Here is an 18,395-nt window from a genome sequence, read left to right on the forward strand (position 1 = left end):
ATATGAAAATAATATAGATACATTTTGATTTTTACTTTAAATTTTGAATCAAGTTGGCATCACTTTGGGGGCTGCTGTATGCTGTGTTTAAACATCTCAGTATTTTCAAAATTGTTTAATTGTTGCTGGTCTTCAAGAGGCAATGAAATTGAATGTAGAACAAAAGAGTAACCATTGACAGAATAACTTTCTACAGGGGAAAGAACTGGAAAAGGAAAGACATCAACTTGAGTCACTAAAGGTCTTGCACTTCTTTAGATTGCGGGAGTTGGCTTGGGAACGAGTGAGATGATGCTTTCCAGTGGCCTTGTTTGCTTCCGGCAGCCTCTGGTTTCAGCCCCTGAGAAGAGCGTCCCAGTTAATGTTGCTGGGCAACCACTTGCTGGGTTGAGAGCTGGTATGCAAAGGGTTGCAAAATGATTTTTAAAATAAACACATAACTTACCATCAGAGTGAAGCAAACCAAAGGCAGAAGTACTGAGCACTGCCCTGTGACCGGCGATGAGGTCGAATGGAAAGTGAAGAAAATAGAAGGCAAAGAGCCCAGTAGTTGACAGGTGACAGCTTCGTCACAGACTGACAGTTCTGGTCTCGTTTCTAATTAGAAAATTTGTACCTGAATAATTTGTAGGTGGGCAGAGACAGTATGGAAAAAAATAAAAAGTACTGTGTCTGGACAAAACAGGTTAGCCTTGGGGTTTCACAGGTAATTTCTCTTTTGTAAAATAAACATGATCTGTGTAGCACATATTCTCAGCATGATTCTGATTTGCTGATAAAAGTCACTGATCCTGTGTTCTGTTACATTTTGTAGAGTTATAATCTCCTACCATCCAGGAGTGTTTTTGGCCAAAATATACAAACCATATTGCACTTAATGTGGGTATTACAACTTAGAGCTGAGAAAATGGCTATTGAAATTTCTAATGAATATATTCAATTCACCAAATGCTATTTAGCAAGCATTTTTCGAATGCATTAAATGATCTGTTTTATTTTAAGTGTTTATGAAACTTATGTGCAAAGATGAATGTACAATCTGTGTGACCTTAAAGGAACTAAAATCTAGTGGGGATAATAGGGGGAGACAGGCATATACTGAAATAGTAAAAGATGGGAATTGGAAGATGATTGAGAGGTGTGACTTAAGGGACCTATTATGTATTCACATATGTCCAGTTCTTTTTGGAGGATTTTCTCCAAGCTTTGGATGCCACTCAGCTTAGTCATAGCAATGGCACATGTAAATGAGCCTTCTACATACACAGAATCTGTTGTGGTATTTGCTTTGAAATAGAGAATGACTGCAATGTAGTTTCCACAATTTCAATGATAATTCTGTATTTTGATACCAGAAGAAAATGTAATCCATACAATTAACAGTCTAATGGAACATTTCTTTTCGTATTAAAATACAAAGCCCTTCAGTACCTGCATATACCATTTAACTTTGGTTTTGTTCAGATATATTTAGGCACCTGGCAAACAGGCCACGTAGAATTTTAGTTACCCAACATCAGCTAAAAGACCCATTCTGGTAAAAGAGAACGTTTGATAAAATTGTTTCTTCTCTTTCCTGACATTTCAGTCTCTCAACTGATGGGACAACGAGAGAAATTGCTGTGTAGGAAGTTAGGAGGAAGGTAACTGTATTAGCCAGGAACTTACTGTAGCAAAAAAAAAAAAAAAAAATCAACTCAAGAAACAGATTTTCTTTTCCTTTTTAATTTATAAGAAACATTCATGTTAATCCATGGCTAGAGACATTTTAGAAAGCACAAAATTCTTTGCTCATTAGGAATAAGGGATTCTTTAAAAGTGAAAATTTGAACCATGTGATTGTTTAAAATTTTTTCAATAAGAAGGAAAAAGGAAAGACTTCCCACGTTGCCCCAATGTGGCTATCCAAAGTGTTCCGAGAGCTTGGATTTGAGACTATTTATTAATAATATGGAAGGAAGGGATTGACTTTATGGATGAATAAGAGAAAAGAACTTTCAGAATAATATTAGAAAGGCTAACTCCCAGAATAAATGGGCAGGTACAATCAGAAAATAATTCTACCACTCCATGAAAAAGTTGCCATCATATTTACTGCAAAGAGAAGGAGGAACCAGCCACTGTCTGTTTTACTCCTGTTCAGGGAGAGAGGAGAGAAAGTGTCCATCTGCGAGAATAAGGGGAGGAGGGTATGAAACAGAAAGTATAACCCAAGAGAAAACAGGATTCTCATTTCCTGCACACTTTGGCCCTAGCCTAATCCCAGCTGTTTAAAATGTCATCTGCTTAGTGCCCCAAACTGCAGAGACCAGCACTTGTGTTGCAATAAACTCACCTCCTGAAAGGCAGGTAATGTGGATATATACTTCTTGCTATGTCTGTGGAAGGAGTAACAGGGTACCAGAAATTTCAGTTATTCTCTGCTTCCCCAAATATCCCTTCCTCAGGAGCTCCAGATCCTTGTGGAGCTCCTGAAAACCTGGAGTTTCTGCACTCCTTCCCTTCCCCCTTCCCCTCGGGCACCAGAGTCCTGTTATGCTGATAGGCCAGCACGCATCCTTTCCTTCCTACTTCCCATTCTGCTTCAGTCCTCCTCTTTCCTTCCTGTTTCCCACTGCCAGACCATATTCCCTTTCCCCTTTGCTTTGTGTTGGAGAGAAATTCACAGAATGGCCCAATTTTACATCTGTCTTTCCCGCTGTCTCTCCTTCTCCCCCTATCCAGTGCTACAGTTTCAAAGGCAAGCCCTACCATGTTCCCTCTAGAACCCAGTTCTGACTCGTGTTGCATTTTGGAACTGGAGTTGAGACCCAATGTGGTCTTTTTTTCTGATTGCCAGCTAGCTTCTGGGATTGTTGTGACTACTCCTGTTTTACTAGTGTTTATTTATTTATTTTTTTGCTCCTGTGCTACTGGCTTCCCCCTTCCTTACGGTGTATTTTTTACACACACACATTATCTGTCTCTGCTGGGCGTTAGACCTTGGGGAAATGGGGATATCAAAAGAGGACACTCAATGGCAGCTATGAGGTACAATACTGGATGTGCTGCATATTGAAGAAGCTAACAGAGGTGCTCTTAGAGTCATTGTGGGTAATTTTGAAAAAAAAAATCGTAGATAAAATGAAAGCCATGCCAGGATACTTCACATAGGCCAAATTTTCTGTATTTCAGAAGCGGGGGGAAAGGATGGATACTGAAATCATTCAACAAAAAAACATTATGTTTATTCTTGACAAAATTCTAAATTCTAGAATGAGTGAGTGAATGGTTTGCAAACATTTACACAAATCTTGGTACTTAGAAGGAAATGACTGAAAGCCAATATTAGTTTACTTAGAATCTATTAGTCCAGAATAATTATATTTTCTTTTTAAATAGGATTGCCAGATCTTATTTGGTAGGATGGATAATACCAAGGACTGATGTGTCTTGACTGTAATAAAACATTTGAGATACTCTCCCATAACAGCTTTGGAGATGAAAACATATGCACTGGATGGGATACTCCTAAGAGGAAACATTGCTTGTTTATCAGCCTGTTCAAAGAATAATTAATAGGCATGGCAGTTGGGAGTATGATCTGTGATAGAGTCATCAAGCCATATGTTTAAGCCTTATTCTGAAAAAAGTTTCTTGATAATTTAATACATAGCAGGTTATTCAGTTTGGAAGTGATGGAAAACTAAGAGGATTAGTCCCTATGATAAGAGGGAATCATATCACATTGAGAAAAGTCTTTGAATGCCGAAATGTTGAAGTAAAGTCATGGTGAGCTAAATATTTCTTTGAATAGGACATTAATTAAAGGTCAAAGATTCAAAATGGTGCGTTTTGTCATTTTTATACGCGTACACACACATACACACACATACGTGTGTACTTTTTGCCTTTGCAACTAGATTAGGAGATTTTCAGGGAGTAAGATATCTTTTTATTCCCTAAATAATTGCCAACAGTAATTCCTTAGGGAATATTTAGTGAATGAACAGATGAATGAATGATTGAGAATACATGTGAGGAAAATGGCCAATCAAGAGAACATTGTAAAAAAAAAAAAAAGCCACTTTAGTATTTCTTTAAAAAATGTGTTTGGTGAAAGGCAATTGGAGGGTACAGTTAATGCTGGACTGCATGAGAGTTCATTAATAAAAAGGACATTTTAAGAGTTCAAGAAACAGTGACATGTAGAATGGAGCTCTCAAACACTAATGATGTACCTATTTTCTCAGTAACACCTGGTTCCCAATATTTGACTATAGGTTCCAACATTTAATAGTTAATTATGTCTGTTTTCTGCTGCAAAGAGTCACAAAATGTATTTATAAATACACACATGCACATATTTCGCCGCACAAGTATTCCCTCTAATTCCCTCCTTATGGTCTAAACTCTTCTCTAGTGGAGGTCCTGGTAATTATCTTGCTGTGCTTTTTCTGGTCCCCTGGGTACTGTGGCTGTAGTGAAACTTGGGATTGTGAGTTTCATTCATCAGAACAATTTTTCATCTTCACGTATTCCATTGCTTCAGACCCTTCTAGTTTCTCCACTTTCAGTGCCTCCCTTCCCGTTAGGCCATGTGGTTCACTGTGGGGCCCATTTGGGCACCAACCAGACCTTTTGTTGAGGTACTGCACTCCTACCTTCCTAATTACGGAATTCAAGGCAGAATGAGTGAATTGACAGCATGTGTTTATTTCCTACAGTGTCTGGGGAAGCGTAATGCTGCGGCATGCTTACAGTAGCACATAAGCTCTCCCTTCACCTCTCATCCTCCATTTTTGCTCTGTGATTTCACAGCAGCAGAATGGAGGTTGCACTCTACTCACCAGTGAGTAAATCATGGGAAGGGATGTTTTAAAGCACATGCCCAATACACAGTTCCCTGAGAGAACTATGCTTTCAGAACCTTTCTGAGAACACACGTTGGGAATTTGAAATTGTACTAAGTCCTGTGTTTCCTAAGGTATCTGAGCTATGGCAAGGGTGTACAGGTGCAGAGAGCAGTTAAATGTGTGCTGTTGTGTTTACTGTCTCCAATCAAAGAATTCTTAGGTGTTAGATTCTATAGCCCTTTCGTGTAGGCAATTATTTGGAATATTAGTGTCAGAGACAGACAATTCTAGATTACCAAGACTGTAGAAATTCTTTTTCCCTTTGCCTGATAGTGAGAAGGATTCTGATTCATTCTGATTGAATGAATTGATCTTTGTTCCAGGTGGCCTCTGAACTCTTGTGACAATCTGTATTTTCAGGTCCATACAGGCTGAAGTAAACCAAACAGTCGAGTAAAAACCGCCTGATTCAGACTTGATGGATGGGAAAGTTGGGGAGTTAATTCACATTTTTATAACAGTGAAAGAGACAAAAGTGTTTTCCTGGTGGGCGGTTGGTTTTTAGGCTCTAAGTTTATAATGAGTTCTGGCCCATGTTATGCCTTATATTTTTCCTTTTAAATATGGCATCTAGATGTCTCATTTAATTTAAGACTATGAAGCCCATCATGTGTATTCAGCCTTTGAATATTACTTTTATCCTGCTATTAGCACAAGATATATTTGAATAGTATATATTTAAATAAAACTTTGGACAAATGTGTTAAAGAATAAACCAAGAGAAATTCAGATCATACACACAAAAGAGTCGTATTCTTTCCTCCACAGTTTTCAGCATCCGAAATAAAATGAAAACCAATGTTAGAATTCGAGAGACAAATTTTCTTGAGGTTCTAGTGCCTGATATCACGAGGCAGTATTAACTGTGAATCTGCAAGCGAATTCTGCATATGTTCCAGATTTGTCATCTATTTTTACCAACAATTAATTTTTTTTCAGCTATTGATCTTATCAATAACTTGCTGCAAGTAAAAATGAGAAAGCGTTACAGCGTGGATAAGACCTTGAGTCATCCTTGGCTACAGGTAAAAATCAAACACTGGAATATTTTCTCAATCAGATGAGCTTCTAAATATTTGTAAGATTTTTGATACTGTATATAAAAATCTTTTGTCGTATTTTAAAAGTATAATTTTAATATCAATTTGCCAAAATGCATACAGTCTTAGGGTTTAATAACAATTTAGTGTTTCTAAATCTGTCTACCTGGAAAATTTGACCAGGAGAAACACACCACACACAAATACACACATGCGCACACACATGGACACACACACACACACGCTCACAACACTGAAAACCAAAACCAAAAACTCTAGGCCAGATTTCCAATGCATGTGTATGTGCCATCCTGATAAATGTCCAAGTAGTTGCCCATCTGGTCATGCACTGTTTGCTTTCTCTTAAATATTTATTATTTTCACATGGAACTTAAAGTTTAGAAAAATGGTACTGTGAAACACTAAAGGTTTATTTGTAGTCATTAAATCTCAGAGGCATACCAACATTCGAATTGCTCAACTGCAAGCCTTTCTGGCCCACCCTTCAATGCATGATATCATGTAAGCAGTATGCATTTGCAAAATTTAGGCGAATAGGATGGCTTTGGGGCTGATGCTGTCACTTCAGGGTGCCTGATGAACGACACAGCCCTGTTAAGTGTGGAAGGGAAAAGGGTAACTCATCAATGGTGGGAACTGACAACTTACAGAATGGTGTTTTAATAAGTTTTAATCATCTCTATGATATTTTGGAATTTCTTCATCAGGATTATCAGACCTGGTTAGATTTACGAGAGCTGGAATGCAAAATCGGGGAACGCTACATCACCCATGAAAGTGATGATCTGAGGTGGGAACAATATGCAGGAGAGCAGGGGCTGCCGTACCCCACACACCTGATCAGTCCAAGCGCTACTCACAGTGACAGTCCTGAAACTGAAGAAACAGAGATGACAGCCCTCAGTGAGCGTGTCAGCATCCTCTGAGTTCCATCCCCTATAAGCTGTCAAAACACTGTGGGATTAATAAATACATACGGTCAGGTTTAACATTTGCCTTGCAGAACTGCCATTATTTTCTGTCAGATGAGAACAAAGCTGTTAAACTGTTAGCACTGTTGATGTATCTGAGTTGCCAAGACAAATCAACAGAAGCATTTGTATTTTGTGTGACCAACTGTGTTGTATTAACAAAAGTTCCCTGAAACACTAAACTTGTTATTGTGAATGATTCATGTTATATTTAATGCATTAAACCTGTCTCCACTGTGCCTTTGCAAATCAGTGTTTTTCTTACTGGAGCCTCAAGTTGGTAAGAGTCTACAGAACCTGTCCATGAAGTAGTTCTGTTCTGCGTGTCCCATCGGAGTTGTTGTTATAAGCCAACTCTTGAAGAGTAGATTATTGCCAGTGTTCTATGAACAGCCCCAAAACTCATGTGGAAAAAGTGAATGATGGAAGATGGATGGGGGTGGATATGCAATCCTAACACACAAATGCATGAGACTTTTACTGTATAGTTTCAAATCCTTTTTCCGCCTGGTGTGCCTCTGTATATTTAAACTCAAGTGAATGCACCTAGGCCACCTACTCTTAAGCCTAAATGCCTTAGAAATGTAAACTGCCATATATAGCAGATATAGTTCCCCCTTTCTTACGAAAACCTGCTGTACTCTGGAAAACCAGCAGTTAAGCAACCTTTTACCTTTGTGTATTTTTCAATAACAAATAAATATTCTTGTCAAAATATATGTCCATCAGACTGAATTATTTTCATTTATAATTCACAGTAGTGTTTTTCAGGCCAATAAGGGACAGGGGTATCTGCTCAAAATGCCCAACAATTCTCATGGTCTAGAATTTAGCTTTAGCTACTCTGAAGTCATAAAAGTATGTTTTCAAGTGTAGGGAAGGCTTTCGGTCTTGCATGTCATCTAGTTTTCAACAGAAAAGAAAGCTTTCAAAGAAAAGTGACCAAAACCGAACAGGATACTTGGAGGCATAAGTAAGAATATTGCAAATAGCAGTTTCAGTGTAGCTTCCTGATTTTGTCAATGAAGCCAAGGATGTATTAGAATAATGACTCCAGTTTTGTTCCATGAGGTGTAAAAATTAAGGTCACAAACTTGTTGCGACAATGTTGCTGACCTTTTTTTTATATCAGAGGGATTATTTATTATGAATTTGTACCAACTGGAGAAACAGTTAACCAAATTTACTATTTGGAAGTGCTGGAAATGCTGTGTGAAAAAGTTAGATGACCTGGACTTTTCGCCAACAATTCATGGCTCTTGCATCGCGACAATGCACCAGCTCACGCAGCACTGTCTGTGAGGGAGTTTTTAGCCAGTAAACAAATAACTATTGGAACACCCTCCCTACTCACCTGATCTGGCCCCCAATGACTTCTTTATTTACCCGAAGATAAAGGAAATATTGAAAGGAAGACATTTTGATGACATTCAGGACATCAAGGGTAATACGATGACAGCTCTGATGGCCATTCCAGAAAAAGAGTTCCAGAATTGCTTTGAAGGGTGGACTAGGCACTAGCGTCGGTACATAGCTTCCCAAGGGGAGTACTTTGAAGGTGACCGTAGTGATATTCAGCAGTGAGGTATGGAGCACTTTTTCTAGGATGAGTTTGCTAACTTAATTGCAGGCCTAGTATGTTATCTAAACAAGAAGGTTCTGAAGTGAACTGCAAAAACACTTAAAGACTGGAAAATAATTCTTAGAGAGAAAGACAACTGAAGTTCTATAGCCTGGGAAAGAGGAGGTTTAATAGATATGAGGTGTATAGAGTAGGTAATGTGGATAATGTGGGCTGTGTTTTTTTGTAGCAGGATGACAATGAATCATGTATCATTGTTGCTCTGTAACAGAAAAAAACTGATGAATGTTTGGAAGAATTTTGTAAGTGTTGTGAAACATTTGACTATATTAGGCATGTTAAGATTATAGACAATATTTACACTGGGAGAGAGGTAGGGGAGAATAGTTGATTTTCCCAATGGTTAGTTACTATTTTGTATTATCACTTACCCCTTAGTCTAAGGGATTTGAAATTTATTCTGTGTAAGTTTCAGGACAGCATTCACACATTTTTAGCAGAAAAGGAAGCAATGTCAACAAGTTACTCTGCCAGCAAGGCAGTCTGGATTGAAGCCAGGGGAAGGGGTGGGGCAACACTCCAGCTAAACTATTGTATTAACACATGTGGGGTGATGAGTGCCTGAACTAAGGCAGTAGTGAATAGGAAGATAGGTGAAGTGGTACATATACGGGATGTTAATAGAGGGCATCAGCAAGACTTGGTCACTGGCTGAATGTGGAATCTAAAGGAGTCCAGAATGAATCCTAGGTGTGGGCTTGGGTGATTCAAGGAACTTGCATCAAAAGGAGTTCTAGCCTTAGAAAGGGAGGGTTCCCATTTGAACATGTTAAATACAAAGTTTCTATAGGACACCAAGTTTGAGATAGCCTGAAGGTACTTAGATATGTGTGTGATATTTAGGGAAGATTTCTGGAGTTGAAGGTACAGACTTGGAAGTCACAAGCCCCCAGTATGTTGATTAGAATGACTCAGATCCATGGGGATAGGATGAAAAAGTGATCTTAGGACATAAATCTGAGAAGCAGCGATATGGAAGTTTCAGTCAGAATAGAGGAAAAATAAAAAGGAATGTTCAAAGACAGAATTAAGTAGAGAAATGTTATAGAAACCAAGGGAAGAAGTAAGTTCAAGACTGAAGTAGACAATAGTAGAAAATACTATGGAGAGAGAATGGTTTCAGGGTTTTGGGGGGACTGCCTCGCCAACTATTCCAGCAATTTGTAATAAACATGACTCCTGTTACATTCAGAGTAGTGGTGTCAGAGGGATCTCTGCGTGGCAATGCCATTGACACATCCTATTCTGCAGTGTCATTAAATATGGGAAAAACAAAATAACTGCCAATGTTCAGAAAAAAGTCGGCCACTAAAAGTCATGTCGCTTTCTTTTATCCAGAATATCAGTGATCCCGCAAAGAATTCAGTTTCACTGAATCAACACCCACTTTTTATGCTAAACATCATCAATAAAGTCGCCCCGATTTCACAGCACTCCCCATGGCATTCGTGCTATTCAATGCCATGGGCAGGTAGGTCAGTTATCTATGTTTAAAGCAAGAGGTGCACAGCATTTTTGATACAGAAGTGTCTTCTGATTCTAACAAAAATAAGAGAAATGACAGAAGCATATTTTGGGGAGGATGTGTCCTCTGTCCTTGTCAAAAAGGCGATATTCCTTAAACAGTGACATGAATTGCCCACGTAGATGCCGTAAAAATTGCTGGTCTCTATATATCCTGGACCCTCAGAACAAACTGCACTACTCTTGCTTTTGGCCTGGGCGAGAGACAGTGCTGACAAAAATGTTTTGATGAGTGATTCTTTTAATGTTCATTATCCCTAAGGAAGAGCTGCTCTTTGCCTTTAGTGAACAGAGACTATTTTGAGAAGAATATGGTCAGCCGTTCTATTGAATGTGTAAAGTAAGCACAGCAATGAGAAGAAGAAAGCCATCTGTCACCTTCTCTCTGCATCTATTACCCAGGCAATGTTAAGGTTGACTGCCTCTGTGAAATGATTACGTTATTCATGCTGTTTGTTTAGACCTCTTTAAGGAACCAAATACTGGTTTATCTAAAGATACATGAAGGCTCCTGGGGAAGGGCCGACTGCTTTCAGTTGCCAAAAGAGAAGAAGGTCTTTGACCTGTGCCTTTTCTCATTGCCTGAAATACTGTTCTCTCCACCCTACCCCCTTGCCTGGTTAACTCCCATCGATCTTCACAGGAGACAGTTTCCATTGACACCTTTTTATCTTGTGTATCCGTCACACTTTCCTGCTTCTTTCATGCCTTATATTTATTGTTAAAAACTGGGTATTTTAACTAATATATTGTAGCAACTCTGTGATGTCATCCCTCTCCAACCTCCCCCCATGGTTGTTGCTGTTTGTTTCTTCGGTAACTTTCCAGGGTTAGTTCTCCAGAATCTGTCTCCCCCTGAAGTACGCAGCTACGGATGTCTCTGCTCAGTTTTAGTTTGTTTGTTTGCTTTTTCAATTTTTGTTTTTAAGTCTGACTGCCTAGAGGCCATCTCTGGGAGAGCATAGATTAGTGGTCAGAAAATGACAGCTCAGTGACGGTGTGTAAGAACCTTGAGCCAATAAGGCTTCCATCCTTTGCTGAGGGATCCAAGTGTGGGTTAGGTTCAAGCAGTTGGTAAGTTTCTTTCCTCCAGATGCTTTTGCTCTGTATGTGTAAGGTCTTAACACTCGCCCAGGTGAAGAGGAAATGCGTAAGGCTCAGTCTCTTCTGAGTGTGTATACAACTTTGTACATTCATGTAGCCTTTTAGCCACCAAATATATGGGGAAACCTTCTCTATCTCACAGTTAAATTTCTGGTGGTTTTACCACTCTGTGCATTACCCCAGTTAGTATTATAACCTGAGGATAGCCGTAATGCTGCCCTTCCATGATTGTTTACCACTGAGATTGCTATTGTTTTTGACAATAACCCTGGAAATATTTGGTGTTTTTTTCCCCCCCACATTCTGCTCCAAGTCAAGTCAGCTCCCTCTATCAGTAAGGCTCCTGGTTTTTCCGTGCCTTCTCCACCCTAGTAGAACTACCTTGTCACAGGGCAGAGGGGATAGGGAACGATGGCAGCAGACTGAAAGGCCCCAGACTCCCATTGTTCTTACTAAGGTTTAGTAGTTTTTCCTGAATAAAATTCATTGTATGCCCTTGGCCGTTTTCCAAGTCCTAAAATGGTTGTTTTGGAAAATTTTGCCAGTTATAGCATTGCTCTTTGGGAAAAGGTTTGCTATGCTTCTCACTCCACTGGAAGTCCCCCGAGATAAATATTAACGTCACTTTATGAATAGATGCAGGACATTAAACAAACACCCAGAAAACTTATATAATCTATTATACATAAAAAGACAGAGAGATAAAGTGGGAGAAAACATTCAGAGAATTCCAAGTTTTCCCATGTTGTCAGATTTCTCATGATAAGCTACCAAATCATTAGGTAGTTAAGTGTCTTGTGAAAGTGAAACATCTTATTTAAAATTGTTTAATCCATTTCTCCCTCCTAGGCTCTGAGTGTCTGAACAGCATGACTCCCGGTACCCCAGTGGATAAAACAGTTGCCCATCCACACCACAAGGTATGAGCGGGTGTGGGTGGGGCCCATAGGAGCCTGCAAACCCTTAGCTAACCTTGGCTAATGACCCCCTGCCGCTTGAGGAGAATGTGCCAAAGTGTTTTCCACATACAAAAATGTGGCACTAGTGGGAACTGGTCTGCATGTTTTCCTGAGCATCTTTGTTCGTTTGTCCTGCTGGTTTGACTTGTTTCTCCCTTCTCCCAGCTCTAAACTTTCCCTGCAGGTTCAGAGAAAAAAATGTGGGGTTTTTTTTGTTGTGTTTGTTGTTTTGTTTTTTTTGGGTTTTTTTGGGGTTTTTTGTTGTTGTTGTTGTTGTTTTGTTTTTTTTTCCCTCAAAGGCTGAGAAACAACACTTCTACCAGACGTATCCCACCATCACACTCCCAATTGTCTTTGTTTGGTAGCCACCAACAAATGACCCTTTGACTTAAAACAAGCTCAGTTTCCCTCCTTCAACAAAGCAATATAAACAAGTTAGACTTTACTTGTCCTTCTAAGCAACATCTAATTTCCATCTTTTCTTTCTCTGGCAAATTCCTTAAATTTTTTTTTTTCCCTTTGGCTTCAGTGTTTATATCCTCTGGTATAAATTTTTCATTTTTATCATCAGTGTATCTCTTCTCACATGAGTCATCTGCGGTCTCTAACTCAAAATCAGGGGATTTTTCTCAATATAGCATTGAGGTTAGAAACCCAAAGTTAGAGACAGGCTGACTTTGGCTTGAATTCTGGGTGACTATGAAAGTATTGCAATCTCATGTCTCTTTAGGGGTGTTGTGAGAGGTCATATGCTATCATACATATAAAACTCTTCAGTGCATACTTGGCCCCAGGGCATTAAAAAGGTCATCAATAGGTGGTATTTATTATTTTAGTCGTTCAACAACTATTTCTCACATGTTCTATGTGCTGGGAACATAACAGATGAAAAGATAGATATGATTGCTGCCCATATTCCCTATGACCTTCCTTCTCTGATGTCTAGCCTCCATTTATTTTGATGGGCTACTGGAAAGGGCATGAATTTTGACACTTAACAGAAATGTATCCAAATATTAACTCCAAGCTTTGTTTAGTGAACTTAGACAAACTAGAGTCTCTGAGTCTACTCAAGAGTAAAATGGCAACAATGCGTATTGTATTTTAGAGCGCTGTTGGGATAACCAAGTAAGGTAAGTATGTAAATTTCTTAGCCAAATCTCTGACATATGTTGCAGCTCAACAAATGTTAATTTCCTCCTGTTCCCTACCTCTGTATACTTTTGCCAAGGTTTTCTTATTTTCTCCTTCAATATTTTCTCCTTCTGATATGATTTATTTCTATGAATTTACCTATTATTTTAGCGAGTCCTGCCAAACTCATATTGGCCACCCCAAACTCTCAACAATCTAGCTTCATCTCTCCATGGTTTCATAGAATATATGTATGTAGAGGTCACATCATGACAAATTTAATACATCTAAAATCAGTATTATCCTAAAATCAAATCAGCTGCATTGTAGATTTCTAAGTGAAGTCTTTTCTTTCAGGCTCTTCTACCTCCTATCTACACACCACCACTAGATTTATCTTCCCCAAAAAACTGCTTTCATCATTGTACTCACACATTCTGAAATCTTTAAAAGCTCCGCTTCCAGTTATCTTCAACATTAATGTAAGTTCCTTAGTGCTACAAAAGCTGTAGGGTCCATAAATTAATAAAACACTATTCTGTAAGAATTCTATGTATCCCACACATTTCTGAAAAACAGATAGTAAGTTTTAGGGCTGAGACAGAAACAACTTTCACTTCTTTGAAGTTCATTTCTTATTTCTATAGGAAGAAAAGAAGCTGGACAGGATGACTTCTAACTTACCTTCTAATCATAGATATCATGAAAGTGGTTTAATTTGAATGTCAACAAGGCATCAATGATGCAGATGTTTTCTAATTCACTGGGGGAAATAGTATTTTGAAAAAGTCACATCCTTCCCTGGATCTCCTTTGTACTATAGATTGTGTCCAGGTTCTTTTGACAATAGATGGTTTCTTTGAGTAAAATCTGGGCTACTAGCCACTCTCTGCTGAGAAGTGTGGACATCTCTGCTGCAAAATTCTTTCTTTAACTTGAGTGAGTTTTTGAATTAAGATATTTTTTTCCTGAGAAATGGAAGAATCTTCATGTTGTATGCTGTTTTTTGAATATAAAACCCTTGAATTTTTTGCCTTTTGAATTGTTTAGCCTGGCTTGGTATGAGAACTGAGGTTGAGCTTTACTTGAGTTTTGGACACTTAGTGATCTCAATTTTCAGAGGTTCAAATAGATTATTTATATTTTCTCCTTATAATTTGTCTTCACACTTGAAGATAGATAACTGTCTAGTATTGGTTGACTTCTGGCTCCCAATACCTTCCACAGAGACAAGGATTATTAGAGGCAAATACCTGAGTGTAACCTATAAGTATGTCTCTTGTGCAAAACCTCTAACATACTGGGTTCTTTGCACGAGCTTTCACCACTCCACATTGAGGCAGAGGCAGGAGGAATCACTTGAGTAAAGATACAGCAGAAAGAATGAAACTGATATGAATAGAAGAAAAGCTCCTGACTAAGTAGAGGGTTAATATGAAGGGTAGACCCAGGAAATAACGTTGTCCAGATTAAGTAGAACTAGATAATCAAACCTCAAAAACCAGGAAGAAGAATTCATACTTCATCCCAAAATAAGTAGGAAGTTATTGGTGATTTTGTCAAGGGGAATTGTGGAATTCTTTATTTTGCACTTAAGAAAAGGTTTTTGTTTGGATTCCAAGAATTTATTATTTTGTCTTACTTATAAAGAGATTAAAAGGCATTTTTGAAACAAAAAAGTATTACAAGCAGAGTCTAAATTAAACTTTCCTTACTTCCTTTTGAGGATAGAGAACTCTTATTATCAGATGTGAATTTTTCCTCACACTTGATTCCCTCTCTCAGCCACACAGATAAACTAAGAACATCTCAGAGGAGAGAGTGGCTTGAAGTATGCTCTGTAGCAAAACTGCAAAATAAGCTGCACTTGAACTTCATAAAACTGTAGCTTGTGTACACAGAAAAATAACCATTAGAGCCAATTATCTTAGACAGACTGATGTTTCAAATTCTAACAAAGTTTTAGCCTCATTAACACATGTGCTTCATTTTATATCTTGGCTACCACATTTTATTGTTACAATTCATTAAAAATAATGTGAAAAATGAAGATGATCATAAACTCATCATGTAAGCAAAAGAAAAAAAATAATGCCTGGGTAATGATAGCAACACTTTATATATGCACAGCAACTTCCTTTTAAGGAGCTCAAAACATTTCACAAACATTATCTCATTAATCCTATGAGTACAGAAATAAAAAATAATTCCCTAGATCTCTGAGCTAGGCAAAGTGATGCATTTAAATGGTTCCAGTTGGTTTCTAGTGTTTCACACTGAATTATGAAAAATGAAGTAAAATATTCAGATTCATTTATTATTATTCTAAAATTTATATACAGTAAAATTGGTCTTTTGGGGTGTACATTTCTATGAGTTTTAATGCATATAGATTAATGTAACTATCACCACATTAAGAATGCAAAACAGTCCTCTCACTTCAAAAAACTTCAGAGTATACTTTGTAGTCAAACTCTCCCACTTATTTTTTAAATAGCATTTTAATTTAAATTTCCCTCTAAGCATTACTTTAACTTCATCACTCAAATATCAATATCTTGTATTTTAATTTTGAAGTTCAAAATATTTTCTAACTTCTCTTCAGTCTTCCTCTTTGACTCATAGATTATTTAGAAGTATATTTTAATTCCCAAATATATGGAGATTTTTCAGTTATCTTTCTGTTATTGATTTCTAATTTAATTCCATTATGATCAGGCAATATACTTTGTATGATTTCAAGTCTCTTGAATTTGTTGAGATTTGTTTTATGACCATGACATGACCTATTTGAGAATGTCCCATGTGTATTTGGAAATTATATGTATTCTGCTATTGTTGGGTGGGGTGTCCTACAAATGTCAACTAAATCCTGCTGCTTGATGGTGTTTTTCAGTTCTTCAATATCTTTCTGGTTAGTGTTTGCATAGTATATGTTTTTCCATCTTTTTACTTAAATATGTATATATGTACGTGCACACACAAGTTTCTTTTAGATATCATGTAGATGGACCTTGGATTTTTAAAAATTCATTATGGAAATCTTTGTTTTCTAATTGGTATGTTCAGACAATTTAATGTAATTATTGATATATTTGGATTTAGGTCTACCATGATATCTTTTTTTTTTCTTTTCATGCCCTCTGTTTTTCTCATTCACTTCTTTTCCCTTTCCTACCCTCTATTGAATTATTAGAATATTTTTTGTATTTCATTTTGATTTATCTGTTGAGTATTTTATAATATCTCTGCCATTTTTTGATAATGCTTGATCTAAGGATTATAACATATATGTTTAACTTTTCACAGTGCACTTACAATTAATATTTTCCTTTTCACATGGAATATAGAAATTTTACTATAAATATCTTATAGATCCTTTTCCCTTTCCCTTTTGTAGTTGTAATACATATTATTTCTATATATACATTGTAAAACCCATCAGACTGTAACAATTTTTACCATCAATCATTATACATATTTTAAAGAGACTAAGGAAAAAATTTGTCTATCATACTTAACCTGATATTTACTATTCCTGTCCCTTTTCTTTCATTACTGATACTCCAAATTGCTTTGCAGTGCCTTTTTTATTCAATCTGACGAACTCCCTTTTGCATTTAAGGGCATTTATGCTGGCAACAAATTCTTCAGTTTTCCTTCATCTGAGAATATCTTTATTTTGCCGTTCCTGAAGGCTAATTTCATTGGATATAAACTTCTGGCTTGACATTTCTTTCAGTACTTTAAAAATGTCCCACTGCCTTCACCTCACTGCTATCCAGGTTCTCATAAGGTATCTGCCATCATTCAATATTGTCTCCCAAATGCATGCAATGTTTCATATTTCTCTGGCAGCTTTCAAGATTTTTTGCTTGTCATTAGTTTTCAGCAATTTGATTATGATGTTTCTGGGCATGGATTTCTTCACATTTTTCCTGTTTAGGTTTCACTGAGTTTCCTGCATCTCTAAGTTTGTCTTTGACCAAATTTATAAAGTATTCAGTTGTTATTTTTTTAAAGTTTTTCTTAACCACACTCTTTCTATTATCCTTCTGGGACTCCAGTGACATGAATGTTCTACTTTAGTATTATCCCACAAATTTCTGAGAATCTGTCCATTTTCCTTCGGTCTTTTTCCACATTGAATACTTCCTATTGATCTATGTTTAAGTTTACCAACTCGTTCCTCTGTCACCTCCATTCTGTTCTTGAATCCATTCACTGAGTTTTTAGGGTTGTTTTTGTTTTTTGTTTTGTTTTGTTTTTTTAGAGTTCTAAAGTTTACCCTTGGTTCTGTTTTTCTATCTTCTATTATTTTGCCAAGATTTCTAGCTTTCCATTTATTTCCAGAGTATTTGGCATTACTTCTTGGATGTTATCCTGAACATTTTGAATATTATCTTTTTTGTCTTATTTAAATCTTATGAAGAATATTGATTTTATTATTTGTTTCCGGATTTTAGTAATAACCGATCCTGTTAGATTCAGATTACAAACGCCTCCTTGCCTTCTGTGGACTGTAGTTCCAAAGTTGGTTCCATTTTTAAAGCCTTTGCAGTGGTATTTGGACTTGTGTTTTGTGTGCACCACTCAGTAGCAGACTAGGATCTGGGAAGTAGTCTATACCACAGTTTAGTTCTCAAAGCCTTAGCTACGCTGATTAGTCATATTTAAGCAAGCACAGCTTGTGACAGAACCCAAGGGTTTATATACAACTTTCTGGAATGAGTTTCCTGAGTTTCCTCTTCTCTCTGATCTCCCAGACACCTTCGGTCTCACAAGAACCCCTTTCGTGGTCCTCTGACTAGTAAGCCATGACTTTAGATTTCCTACTCGGCTGCATGATTTCTATGACTGTGTGTGTCTCCAGGACCAAGCAGCAAGAATATACATGCAAAGAAAAAGAGAAAATGGTGCAATTCCCTATATTCTTAAGACCAGAATTCCTCTGGTCAAAGAGAAGTGTTCCCCCATTTGAGCTTTAGCTGCCTGCCTGACAGTCACTGTCCATGCTGTTACTGCTGCCATGGGGTTGCATATGGGCTGGGATGAGAGACAACAGAGAAAAACACAAGACATAAGATTTTCCCCACTTTCTCTGA

At 37.5% G+C, this 18,395-nt stretch overlaps 1 protein-coding gene across 2 annotated transcripts in view; it reads left to right on the top strand.

The window, feature by feature from the left end:
• PRKD1 (protein kinase D1) overlaps positions 1–7,643 on the top strand; it is a 301,801-nt gene extending 294,158 nt beyond the window's left edge. For both annotated transcript variants that reach the window (XM_081049825.1, XM_081049824.1), the window contains 2 exons: positions 5,835–5,920; positions 6,664–7,643. In XM_081049825.1, the coding sequence (XP_080905951.1) occupies positions 5,835–5,920; positions 6,664–6,882 (305 nt within the window). In that variant the 3' untranslated portion in view covers positions 6,883–7,643. The remainder of the gene's footprint in view (positions 1–5,834; positions 5,921–6,663) is intronic.
• The last annotated feature ends 10,752 nt before the right edge of the window (positions 7,644–18,395 follow it).

Source organism: Rhinolophus hipposideros (assembly GCF_964194185.1).
Source record: "Rhinolophus hipposideros genome assembly, chromosome: 5".
Lineage (NCBI taxonomy): Eukaryota > Metazoa > Chordata > Mammalia > Chiroptera > Rhinolophidae > Rhinolophus > Rhinolophus hipposideros.